Raw genomic sequence first — 12,264 nt, 5'->3', positions numbered from 1 at the left:
GGCTCAGCTGGGCACAGACACCCACCCTGGCTTGCTCTGAGCTCACACCCACAGCTGCTCCTGCTGGAGCAGGAGTGGGACTCGCTCTGCTCAGCATCACTTTGGTGCTGTGTCCATATGGCTCTGTCACTGCTCTTCATGGTTACCTTGAGCTGCATCTTCCTCCTCCCAGCTGCACAAAGTCCCTCATGCTTGCCCAGAATTCTGCCCATGACTATCAGCAGCCTGTGGGTTTGGGTCCCAAAGCAGCAGCTCGATGTGGATACAACACTGAGGAGAGGACACTCCTTGATGGGTCCCATCAGGAGCTGCTGAGGAATGAGATGTGGTTCCCTATTCCAAGCCACCACATCCCCACAGGAGCCAGGCCACCAGCCTGTGGTGCCCCCAGCCTAGGGATGCTTCACTCCAGGGTGGCTGAGCAAGCCCTCTCCCATTGGCATGAGGTATGTGTGGGAACAGAGGCGTCCCAGCCAAGTGGAAATGTATTTGCTCTCATTTGGACTTGTCATCCCTTGTGCAGTGTCATTTGCTAGATAACGCACTGTGGTTGCAATTAGGGATCACATCTCAGTTTAATTAATGTACATAAATATGTGTGAGAGCCTATATTCCTTCAATAACATCACATTGTACACAGCTGTATGGATGTTTACCTATTCTTATATTTACTGTCACATTACCAAATGAGAGAGTAAGGCCGAGCAGCAGTGAATTGTGTATCTCTTTCTTTAGAAGAGCAAAGCAGCCCCATTTGCATCCTCCTCAAATTGCTTTTTTTTTGCTTGTCTGCTTTTTGCACTCCCCACTGGCAGATGCTAATAGCATGATGGTGTCATTTAAAATCATGATCATTTGCAGATACAGTTTTACATTTGTGAAGGTCTGATGCATCCTGGCTGGCTCTGGTGTGTTCCCCAGTGTGCTGGGATGAAGGCTTCAATATCCTACTACAGCTGGGAATTAGAGATAGCTGGCTGACCCTCAGCTAACCCTGGCAGTCAGCTCCAATTAGGGCAAGGAATGCCCCAATCTCACTATTTTTATCCTACTAATACCCCACACAGTGGAGTTTTGAGGAAGCAGCTTTAGAAATGATTAAGACAGCTTTTCATCAACTGAGTCTGCTTAAATAGGGCAAGAAAAGGCAGCTGGATGAAGTCAGCTGACAACCATGAACTGTAAAATGACATAACTTTCACAGGATTCAGACACTGCCACCAGAAATGAGAGCAGACATCAATGTTAAGAGGAAAAAAGAGACCTGGACTAATTCCCAAAAGAGAAGAGAATCACTAAAAAGAGATACAATATAAGAAATAGTCAAAAATGGACAAATAGAGTTAATGGAATGCTTTGCTTGGCTTCTTTTGGGAGGTTTCTTTTTGCTTCCTTTGGCAGGAGGCTTGAAAATTGAGAAAGGATAATCCAAATGTTAGGACTACAGGGATAAAGCCCTGGAAGTGCTCAAGGCCAGACTGGATGGGGCCCTGAGCAACCTGGCCTAGTGAGCAGCATCCCTGCCCACGGCAGGGCGGGTGGAGCTGGATGAATTTTAAGGTCCCTTCCAATCCAAACCATTCCATGACTCTATAAATGCAAAATGCAATAAGATTGGCCTGACATGAGAGTTAATGAAGTCCATGTGGACAACTAAGTGGGAAAAGCCCTTCAAGACCATCAAATCCAGCCTGTGACTGATCCCCACCTTGTCACCCAGCCCAAGGACACAGAGTGCCATGTCCAGTCCTTCCTTAAACACCTCCGGGGATGGGGACTCCACCACCACCCTGGACAGCCCCTTCCAATGTTTGACCACCCTTTCAGGGAATGAATTCTCCCTGATGTCCAATCTGTTCCTCCCCTGGCACAGTTTGAGGTCATTTGGGAGAAGAGTCCGACCCCCACCTGGCTGCAACCTCATCAGGGAATTGTAGAGAGCAGTAAGGTCCTCCCTGGTCCTCTGCTCAGATGGGAAAGCATCAGCTTGGCTTTTCCACATGCAGAGGAAAGAAGAGCAGATAACTGGCAGTGGGTGCTGGTGTTAATAACCAGGCAAGTGTTAATTGCCTATAATTGCTGGCAGTGCCTCCCTTCCTGCAGGATCAGGGAACCAAGAAGAGGCATCTTGCCAAGTCCATGCCTCTCTGCTGTTGTCCCACACGAGGGGCAGCAGCTAAAGAGGTCACACCATCAAAGTGGAAGTTCTTAAGGGCTGCAGCAAGGCTCAGTGGGTGCCTTCACCAGAAAAGCAGCACAGGTGTGCAGGTCCATACCCAGCGTGGTCCCTGGCAGCCCTGGGGAAGGATGCCCACCATGGACAGCAAGCTGCTCCCTGAAATTTGCTCAGTTTAAGGAGAAGTGGTTGGGTATCCATGGATACATGCCTGAACTCAGATGCTTCTCTCTTGAATGCAAATAGACTGAGAAAGGGCAACAGGGGTGTTGCACAAAGGGAGAAAATCCTAAAGAGGATGACACTTCCAAAGCATTTGAACAACACTGCATTAGAAAGGGAGAGGCTGTGGAGTGGGGTGATTCTCTGAGTGGTGCCTACTGGGAGACCAGAGCACTTCTGGCATTTTTTGAAGCACTGTGCTTCTGTTCCCTCAATGTTAACAGATGAATATTTCATTTCAGGACTAACTGTCCCTGCAAGTACAGCTTTTTGGATGAAAACAAGAGGCCGGCTCCCCGGCGGGATGTACCATCCTACCCAAAGGTACCACACAATCCCTGCTCTTCCCATAACCCTACTGCATGGCTGGATCCTGACAAGCTCTGCTTTACAATGTGTGACTCCTTGGCCATTAATTCCTAGTTATTCTAAATCCAAGGTCTGATCCAAAACTCCTGCAAGCCAATGGAAAAAGCTGTCAGTTGCCCGCGGTGACTTAAAGTTTAATTCTCAGTAGTCTTTAATACTTGAAAGCTCATTAGTGTTTGAAATGTTAATGAACATTGTGCATTCATCAACATCTAACGATCTTTTGTCTAGTTGTATTTGTTTATTCTCCCTGCTCATAGCAACAATCAAAACCACCCTGTAATGCTGTGTTCTGATTGAAAGTCGTGCTGCTGCCTGTTTTCTCCTAATGGATTATTTTTTAATTTAAAAAGTAATTTATGGGGATGCTTCACCTAGGGAAACAAAGAGAAAATGTGACATTGGATTCTCTCCAAAATGATTCATTGTCCCTGTGAAAATGAGTTAGTGTATTTGCTAGAGAAAACAGTAATGCTGGAAGAAAAATGTCTCCTGGGCAAGTGAAAGTACAAATCCACAGTGATGAATAGAGGCTGAAACCATGAAGAGCACAGGGTCTGTGGTCCCAGAACCAGCAGTCTTTGCCCACAAGAATTATTAAAAGCTGCCCAGTGCCCAGCTCAGACCTTGACAAAACACCAGCTCACATGTGTGCAAATCAAGGTTTAACCGTGGGCATCTCCTTGCACACAACAAAGCTGGCTCAGCCATCCTGAATCCTCATGGTCCTGTGTGATGCAGGTGCATGACACGGGCACGGCTCTGTGCACATTTGTCTTCAGAGCCTTGCAGAGCCTTGCAGAGCAGTAAATTCTGCTGTTTATGCTGCTCTGCCTGGAAAAAGTGACCTCCACTGACGCAGAGACTGTGGGACTTCTATTTCTTTTAATTAACTTTTGCCCAGGAGGCTTGTGCTCCTGACACTAACACGATTTAACAGAACACATCAGTTCTAAGCCAGACTTTTTCCCCTGGTAAGTATATATGTCAGATTAAACCTTGATGGACTGCTGCATTAGGATCTTGAATTAAGAATAAGGGCTATGAAGAGTTGCACTGGTAGTTTTACTCTTCCATTGAAGAGTAAACTGGTATTTTGTATTTCTGCATTATTCCTAGACCAAAGCTTATGGGATTTTGGGGTTTTGGAGTGATGCCTTGAGAGGCCTCCTAGAAACAGAGACTAGACAGGAGTAAGGGAATAAGGTACTTTATTTGAAGGGCCTTCAAAGGTACCCCCTGGGGAGCCAGAGGCCACTGCCAAAATGAACCCCAAGATGGACAACAGGTCACGAGTTCTTCATACTTTGATAGGTTTGGTTCATTTGCATATCAGGGTTAATTCTCCAATTAAAGCTTCAGTTTAATGATGCAATTCCCCTCCACTTGCCCCCCTTTAGAGGCTTTTGGTTTATATTTTCTGGGCCTAGGATGCTCTGGGTGTCCTTGGAGAGCAGGCCTGGAGAGGCTTTGTTATGTCTGCCTAGCACGAGAGAGCAGAAATTAACAGGCTACAAGAAACTTCAGAGTTACACTCTAAGCAGTACAGGATTTGAAAAATATAAAAGTTAAAACCTAAGGCATCAGGAGATTTGTGAAATTTTTTATCAGCTGTCAGGTGCTGGATTTGTCCAATGTCAATGAGGCTGAAGGAAGACATCACTGCAACACCAAACCTGTACTGCTAATTCGCTGTTTTCTTGCAGAAAGTCACACTAAACGTGCATTGTATATGCAAATGCAAAACTCCTTGCCTTCTGAAGGAGGAAAATTAATCTTCAGTGGTGTTCCTCCTTGAATTAAGTATCAAACAATTTGATGGCTCAGAAATTGTCATTCACCTGCTCAGGAGAGTAAACCCAACCCAGAGACAGCCATGGTAAATGGGCCAGTTGAAGACACAAGGTTTTTGAGTCCCAAAACCACTGATGAATAGAGTCTTGAACAGATGAATCTGTAGAGTCCTGATGTCCCCATGTCTTCTAACCCTCCACATCCCTTTTTTTTCATTTTGTACACAGCCGTAACTGGTGAATGAACTTGATTTTGTTTTAAGCTTCTGAGCGTAATGATAAAAAATCACTTGAATCTTGCAGGCCGACAACCCATTTGAAACTGTGGGCACTCTTGAAAAAAACACTCAAAGTGAGAGCATAAATCATCTGAAAATAAACATATCATCCCCACCAGCTAATTTAGCACTGTAAGCAGAGACACTTCACACCACTCCTCCCTAACGGGCAGCTTCGAGTGCCTCTGATGCTCTGCAGGCATCAGGGATGGGTCTGTGCCCTGTGCCTTTGATTCCCTGTGCTGGATTTAGCCATGACCCTGTCCCTAACACCTCCACTCCCTTTTCTCCCAAGCCCTGCTCCACAAGGATCTGGCCCAATGTGCAGCTGCAAGCTGGTGGGAAGGGTGAGGAGGGTTGGGTGGCCAGAGGGAGAGATCATTTGCTCTCTCCTTGGGAAATGTGGTTCATGGCTCATGAATGGAACCCCGGCAGTCCCTAGGACATGCCAATAGCAATTCCCATGCCAGGGACACCCTTGTTTACAGCTCCTGCCTTTCTGTCTGCAGTACATGCTGTCCCAGGAGACCATTGAGGCTCTGCGGAAACCAACCTTTGATGTCTGGCTGTGGGAGCCCAACGAGGTGAGGATGCCACATTAGCTGGGCTGGCACTTTCTGAGGGCCAACAAGGTCAGAAGAGCCCTTTGAGACAGTCTGCAGGGTCTTTCCCTTTTTCCTGCCCCTTACTCTCTATACATTTATTTTATTTCCATACCACACCAGAATGCAGTGCTTCTTCCTAGCAGATGCCAGGTAGCTTATGCTGCTTATCATATCCTGGCTCCTCTTTATTTGCTCTTTAATCTCTTCCTAGCAGTCCCTCAACTGGTGCACTGTCATTACTGCCACATGAGTTCTCTCATACCATTTTATCTGAACAAATCGATCCCCAGAGAAGTGTGTACTTAAGCACATCATCAATAAGTCCACTCAAATCAATAAAGAAGCAGGCAGAGGTGCAGGCACTGATTCACACCCCTTCAGCTGAGGGTTTTTCTGCAGTTTGTTCTGAAGAGGTTGCAAGGCTGCATTCACAACCAATTGGTATCTTCTTATTGCTTCATTTTCTTCTTTTTTTTACTGCTATTAGTGTTTTTCATGGTTCATCACTTGTACTGCAGAAGGTTCTGGAAGGTCCATGAGTGAGCCTCTGTGGAAGCGTGAAGGAGAAGGATGTTAAGAGTCAACAGTTTATAACATAATGTAAAACCAGATTTAGCAAATAGTAGCAAACCTCAGTTAAGAAAATCATAATGGAGGACAGGACTAAACCAGGGGTTTAGTGCTGGTTTTTGGCCAGGGAAAAGCTTGGGTAGTTCTGGAAGCAGCCCCCGCAGCAATCACCTTAATTAGCTCCTCCATCAGAGGTTGTGCACGCAGAGTCATTCTGGCTCAGCATCACAAGGAAAAACACCCCATGCACATCCACAGGAACAGCATATTCCCTTCAGGATATTTCCTGTGTCTGGTAGACCAACAGAAGGGCTCTCTGGTGGCTTTAGGTCCATCTCCCATTCGCTGAGGCTGGCAGAGCTTTCCTCATGTGGTCAGAGGTGCTCCGCAGCCACTGCTCCCTCGCCAGCTCTTTCCCTCTGTGCCATGGCCACAAATGCCTGTCAGGTCTTTGCAGCAAGAGGGAACTACAATCTGACAGGTGGACCATAACACTGCTGGCTTGTTGTTGTTCTGACTGTTAAGAAAGAATGAGGAGAGACATTATCTGTGGATTCCTGTGGGCCAGGGGACAGTGCTTTAGCACAGTAACTCGTTCAGAGGGCTAGGAAACATTATATGGTGGCATGAACAAGGCAAACAGGAGGGTGTGGAGATTAAACTTGCCCTGCAAGGAGGAGTCTGCTCAGAAATGAGATTCCACACAAGCTGTGGTGAGCCGAGCACCATATGGGTTTATCTCACCCTCTTAGCTCTGCTTTATGTTTACAGAGAATATTTCAATTCTGTCAGTGCTTGTTTAGCAGCGAGTGTTTGCCCACGTGCTCAGTGTGGGACAGGCGGGTCATAAACCACAGTCATCTGTAAGCAAATGAATAATGTGCTCTGCAGCATCTCAGTAAACCGAGCTTTGCAGCAAGCCTGGGTCCTCTTTCTCAAATGCCCTCTCACTTTTCAAGCCCTAAAAGAATCCCATATTCAAGCTTATGCTGCTGACCAAGAAAGCTAAACATGAAAACTGAGGTTGTCCTGTGTTCAGGGGCAGGAGTTCTGTGACTGAGAGTCGCCTTGTCACTCACCCAAAGCTCTCTTGGCAACAGCTGCTTTTCTAAGGATAATTCAGCAATTCTGGATAAAGATTATTTTCTTGGAAGGTCTTCTATGAAACTATTGCAAAACATATATTCTACCAGGACAAGGGGATCTTCAGCAAAATGCTGTCTGTGTGATCTGAGCAGAATTCAGCTCATGGCATTGTCCCTCAGGTCTTGCAGGAAAGTCTCTTCCTGTTTGGATGACCCAAAATCAGCCCTGTTATTACTCTGTGAATTATGTTTATTCCCTGGATAAATACAGTTTCATTATATTAAATCCTTTTTTTCCTGGTGAGTTTCTAAGAGCCTAAATAACAGAAAACTAACTAGAAATGCCTCCAAGGCTGTATTTGTGACACTGTACTCGTCATGTTGAAACCCCTGGGTTGCTTTACAGTCTAAGAGCTGCATTTCCTAACACAATGGCCACATTCAATCCCCTGCAGATTTGGCCTTCAGAAATGGGAATGCAGATAGTACCTAAACTCCTGAAATCCAGGAAACCTCTTAATTTCTGATTGGTGGAAGCTGTTAAGCGCCCAAACACTTGAGATTATCAATATCTTTTGTTTCCAATTCTTTCAAGCCCAGATGATTAAATGTGCTGCTAAATTGTCTGCATCCCCCTTCCTACTGCAGGTGTTGTCTCAAAAGGGCTGCCTGCCCTTGCATTTCAGCTTTTGGGACTCACAGTTACAGTCTCCATGAGGGGATGATCACAAAACTGCTGCAATTTTGTAGGGTTATAATGGGAAATCTTTAAAACAAGAGATCTGAGCTAAGATGGTGGAGTTAGGAGCTCACAAGAAGTCATAAAGAAAGAAGGTATTGACACATGTCTGAAATAAGTGTTTCCTTAGGGATCTCTTATTTTCTGCTGTCATTTTCTATCCAGCTAGAGCCTGATTCATTTCTGTCCAGCCAGGGCAAAGCTCCCACTGGTTTCACTGAGCGATGGAATACATCCCAGCTGAACTAGAAAAACTGCAATACTCTTTTTTTTGTGAGCAGGAATTGCTGTGATACACACGAATCACAGATTACCAGAGTGCTGGTGTGCTATTCAAAGCCCTGCACAAAACCTGTGAAGTCAACAGCAGCGTCTGCTTCAAAAAGCTTTCAGACCCTCTCTGTCTCCCCTCTTGCACTGTCTTTAATCATACAATCTTTGAACATCTTTCTTTCATCTAAAGAGGGCTCTGCAATTATTTGATGCTTGCAAGGGGGAAATTCATGTCACAGGGTGTCCTAAAGGGATATTTACAGAGCCAACAATAACCTGCCCATTCCTGGCTGCAGATGCTGAGCTGTTTGGAGCACATGTACCACGACCTTGGGCTGGTAAAAGACTTCAACATCAATCCTATCACACTGAAGAGGTGGTTGGTGAGTATTTCAAGTTACTGGTGTTTGCAATTTTTCACATTCAAAAATCAATAAACAAGGCATTTAGTCATGGAATTAACATGACTCGCATGAGTAATCCCAATGAAAGCAGTCAGTCTATACAAATTCTTCAAATTTAAGTACTTCAGAAAATGTCTGCATTCTTGTGGTCACAAATGACTCTTTTTTAACTGTTTTGCATTCCTTTGCTGAGGTTTCTATTACTGAAAGCAGTTCATTTCTGCTGAATGCTCTTGATACCTACTGTAAACGGAGGCAAGACAAGTGCCTTCAGATATAGCTAAAAAGTGCTAATATGTGCAATAATCATTCAGTGTACTAAATCACAGGGAGTAAAAGAGCAAGGCAGGAAGGAAAAGGAATTGCTGAGAAGGTAACTTTTCTTTGCTTCAGTCTTTGATGTGAGAATGTTGCAGAGATGCAAAATGTGAGAAAGATGAGATCATACCAAAAGTGAGATGTCTAAGGGAGAAACACTGGAATATTTAAAAAGCAATGAGTTTTCAGGTCCAAGGGAGAGCATAAGAAAGCGTTTGCTAAAAAGCTGAAGATTATATTGGCTTTCTTAGAGAAAACCCATCATGTTCCTAGAGGACTGTATAACAGTAAATATTTTATCCATTGTCAAAAAAGATCCAGGGATAGCCTGAAGAATTATACCTAGTAAAAACTTACCTCTGTGTCTGACAAATTGATTGAGACAATAATTAAAAACATCATGGTCTGAATTCATTACACAGATGTTTCATAGGATTCCTTTAGTAAAGACTTACATCTCATTAATCTCTTCTAATTCCCTGAGGAGTTTGCAGAGAATAGAGGGCACTGTTCTAAATGGATGTAGATGCCTAAAAAAATTTCCCAGAATCAGGAGGTGGCTGGAAAAGACAAAGAAAAGACTGGGTTCATCCCGTGTTGCAGTACAGCAATGGCAGGAGGCACGGGGCTGTCACTGCTTGGTGCCCTGCTGCAGGAGGGAGCCAACGAGGCACAAGGCTAACCAGAGCCTGGAATAAGGGATAAAATGTCACCACAGAAGGCAGAAGGCTCACCTGGAATTTATTCCCAGCAAACTGGTGAAGCCTTTTTCGAAAAATGGTGTGACTGCATTAAAGGAGATACCGAAAATGATCTAAAGCTGGTAAATCTCTCTCCGAAGAAGGCAAATGAAAAGCTCGGTGGTGTTGACCTTATAAAGCAGCTGAAGACAAGGGGTGGGATGAAACCCAATACAAACAAGGGTAACACAGAGGCGATAAAACAGAAGATCTCTTCCTCCTGTTTCACAGCCCGAAAACATGGGAAGCAAGGTGATATGTCAACACACACCAACAGGCCACCCACACACATTGCTGCAGGCAGCTTCCCCTAGCTTGTGTCTCCAAGCAATTTGTCACCACTAACATTTAAGACAGCCTCACTGAGCAACAAGGGGAGTTTGTTGTGTATTTTCTACAAAGGTAAGCCAGGGTGAGGTCTCCTACCTTCTTGCAGAAAGAAAGATGATTTTTAAAAGCCTCAAGGGCTCTGCTTCAAAGCAAGACACTTCCCCGGGCACAGTATGAGCATCACTTTGAACTCAAGTGGGAGAGAAAAAGCCACCTCATGCTTATCCTGGCTTTCTTGCTCCCACATCCACTGGCTACAGAAATCTCCCAGGAAGAGAAGGAAAGAATGACTAATGCATCCCAGTCACTCCATCCCTTCAGTGCTCTGAGTCAGGAGTCCCCTGGGATGCTCTGGGCTCCAGTGCTGGATGTATACATTACATCCATGCAGTTCTGTGCAGTGTCATGGGTGTCCATGTGTAGGCTGGGAGATATTCACCACCTGTGAGCCTGGCTGACAACCATATCGTGCCATTCCTTTTGAATAATGAAATGTGTTTCTAAAATCTTTGCTGCAGAGTAATCTGAGCAGAGCTTTTGCAATGAAACCCACAGATACTGAATAAGCATTGAAATGCCAGAGTTCTCTTGACCTTATCCAGGGCTTTGAGGCTTCCCAGAAGTCAGGTGATGGGTTAAAGGGTTTGATCCTGATGGGGTGTGAGGAGTCATAAAGTAAATTCATTATTTAGCTAGAGAAGGGGGCAGGAATTCTGTCCATGCCATTAATTCAGTCCCAGAAACTGAAGCATGTGCATGAGGGCTCTCTGCCTGGAGGGGTTCAGGCTATGGAGGAGGATTCAGCAGAAGGGTCTGACAGTGCTGCTGACTCTTGGCTGCTTTGTGAGGGACAGGAAGCCAAAGGAGCATTGGAATAATGACCGTGGCATGTGTTAACCCAGCTGTGCCAGACTTCCTCAGCCAGCCTGGCTGGCAGGAGCCAGGACACAGGGATGGACAGGCTTCATCCTGCCTCTGGAATGAGGGCAACCAAGCCAGGATATGTAGGAAGTTAAACCACACAACAGTGGCTCCCATGAGCCCATAACAGCTCAACCTCTCCCAGGCTGCCTGGTGCAGGAAGCCCACCCAGGTGTGCTCCACATCTTCCCTTTGCCAAGCAACGTGTCCCAAAGTGCCACCTCTGAGCTTTGGCAAATGAAATAACAGCCACATTTCAGCCTTCAAATATCAGAGCTGCAGTTTGTACTCAGCAGGAGTGGGGTGGGCTCCAAGCCCTTTACAGTCCCCAAAGTCACCATTTAGCCACTGCAAGGTTTGAAGTACAAAGTCAGGATGAGAGCAGAGAGTCCTGTCTTAAGGACTGAGATGCAGCTGTGCTGGGATATTTGCCCATTGCTGGCTGGTATGAGAGGGGATTTTCTGTGAGCTTTACTTGCTGGTGAATTCTTGGAACACAGAAATCTCACCTGGGAAGGCAGAAAGTGTCAGAGGCCTCGTGCTGTCACTCTGTCCTGGCAGAGAATAATCCTGGGCTCCACAGGACTTCTTTAAGGATATACAGTGCTTGAGAAACAGCTCTGCCATCTCTGACAGCTTCATTCCCTCTCTCTGCAGCTGTGTATTCACGACAATTACAGAAACAACCCTTTCCACAATTTCCGGCACTGCTTCTGCGTGACCCAGATGATGTACAGCATGATCTCGCTCTGCAGCCTCCAGGTATGACCCCCCTTGATGGGACCACTCCATTTCCATCGTGAAACCTGTGCCAGCTCTCTTGCAAAATGGGCCACCAGCCTGCTGGCCAGTGGTGGCCTTTGAGGAGGCTGCACTTGCTCAGTCTCTGGGCACACAAGGAGAGGTGTTGCTTTTCCGCCTCTGGCTGCCCACTCAGCCATCCCATTTCTGACCCCAAGCACCTACACAGCTTTCTGAGGCTGCTGGGAAGGTAGCTTCACCTCCTGGATGCCCACAGTTTGTACACTGCTGGAGTGAAACATTTAGGAATGACAGCCAAACCCCTACTGAATTATGCTCTGTGGGTATGTTCTTTGTTTGGGACACAAAATGTTCCCACAAGAGGCGTTCTCCAAATGTGTGCTTGTACCTGTGCTTGTGCCTGGCATGTATTGTATGCTGAACACATATTTGACCTTTATTTTATCCCAAAATTCATTCACTGTCTGGATAACCTGCGCTCATATATATATTAATTTCATTCTTTACAAAACCGCTTTTATTCACTTTAAAAACCCCTTTCTTCTCCATAGTTAAACATATCAGTTACTGGCCTGAGTCTGTTTTCTTGGCAGTAGCAGTATGAAGAAAAATTTGCTTTAATGTAAGTCTGGGCTATTCAAAAGCTGTCGGAACACAACATTTAATTTTTCTCGCTCTT

The 12,264-nt window shown here is 45.6% G+C and overlaps 1 protein-coding gene across 5 annotated transcripts in view; it reads left to right on the top strand.

The window, feature by feature from the left end:
* The window catches only part of PDE9A (phosphodiesterase 9A), a 52,666-nt gene that overhangs the window by 29,864 nt on the left and 10,538 nt on the right, over positions 1-12,264 (top strand). For all 5 annotated transcript variants that reach the window (XM_039553011.1, XM_010394627.4, XM_019283077.3 and 2 more), the window contains 4 exons: positions 2,641-2,722; positions 5,348-5,422; positions 8,407-8,493; positions 11,481-11,585. In XM_039553011.1, coding sequence (XP_039408945.1) covers positions 2,641-2,722; positions 5,348-5,422; positions 8,407-8,493; positions 11,481-11,585 — 349 coding nt within the window. The remainder of the gene's footprint in view (positions 1-2,640; positions 2,723-5,347; positions 5,423-8,406; positions 8,494-11,480; positions 11,586-12,264) is intronic.

This window comes from Corvus cornix, chromosome 1 (genome assembly GCF_000738735.6).
Source record: "Corvus cornix cornix isolate S_Up_H32 chromosome 1, ASM73873v5, whole genome shotgun sequence".
Taxonomy (NCBI): Eukaryota; Metazoa; Chordata; class Aves; order Passeriformes; family Corvidae; genus Corvus; species Corvus cornix.
The sequence above is the reverse complement of the archived record's forward strand: the minus strand, read 5'-3'. Positions and strand labels throughout refer to the sequence as shown.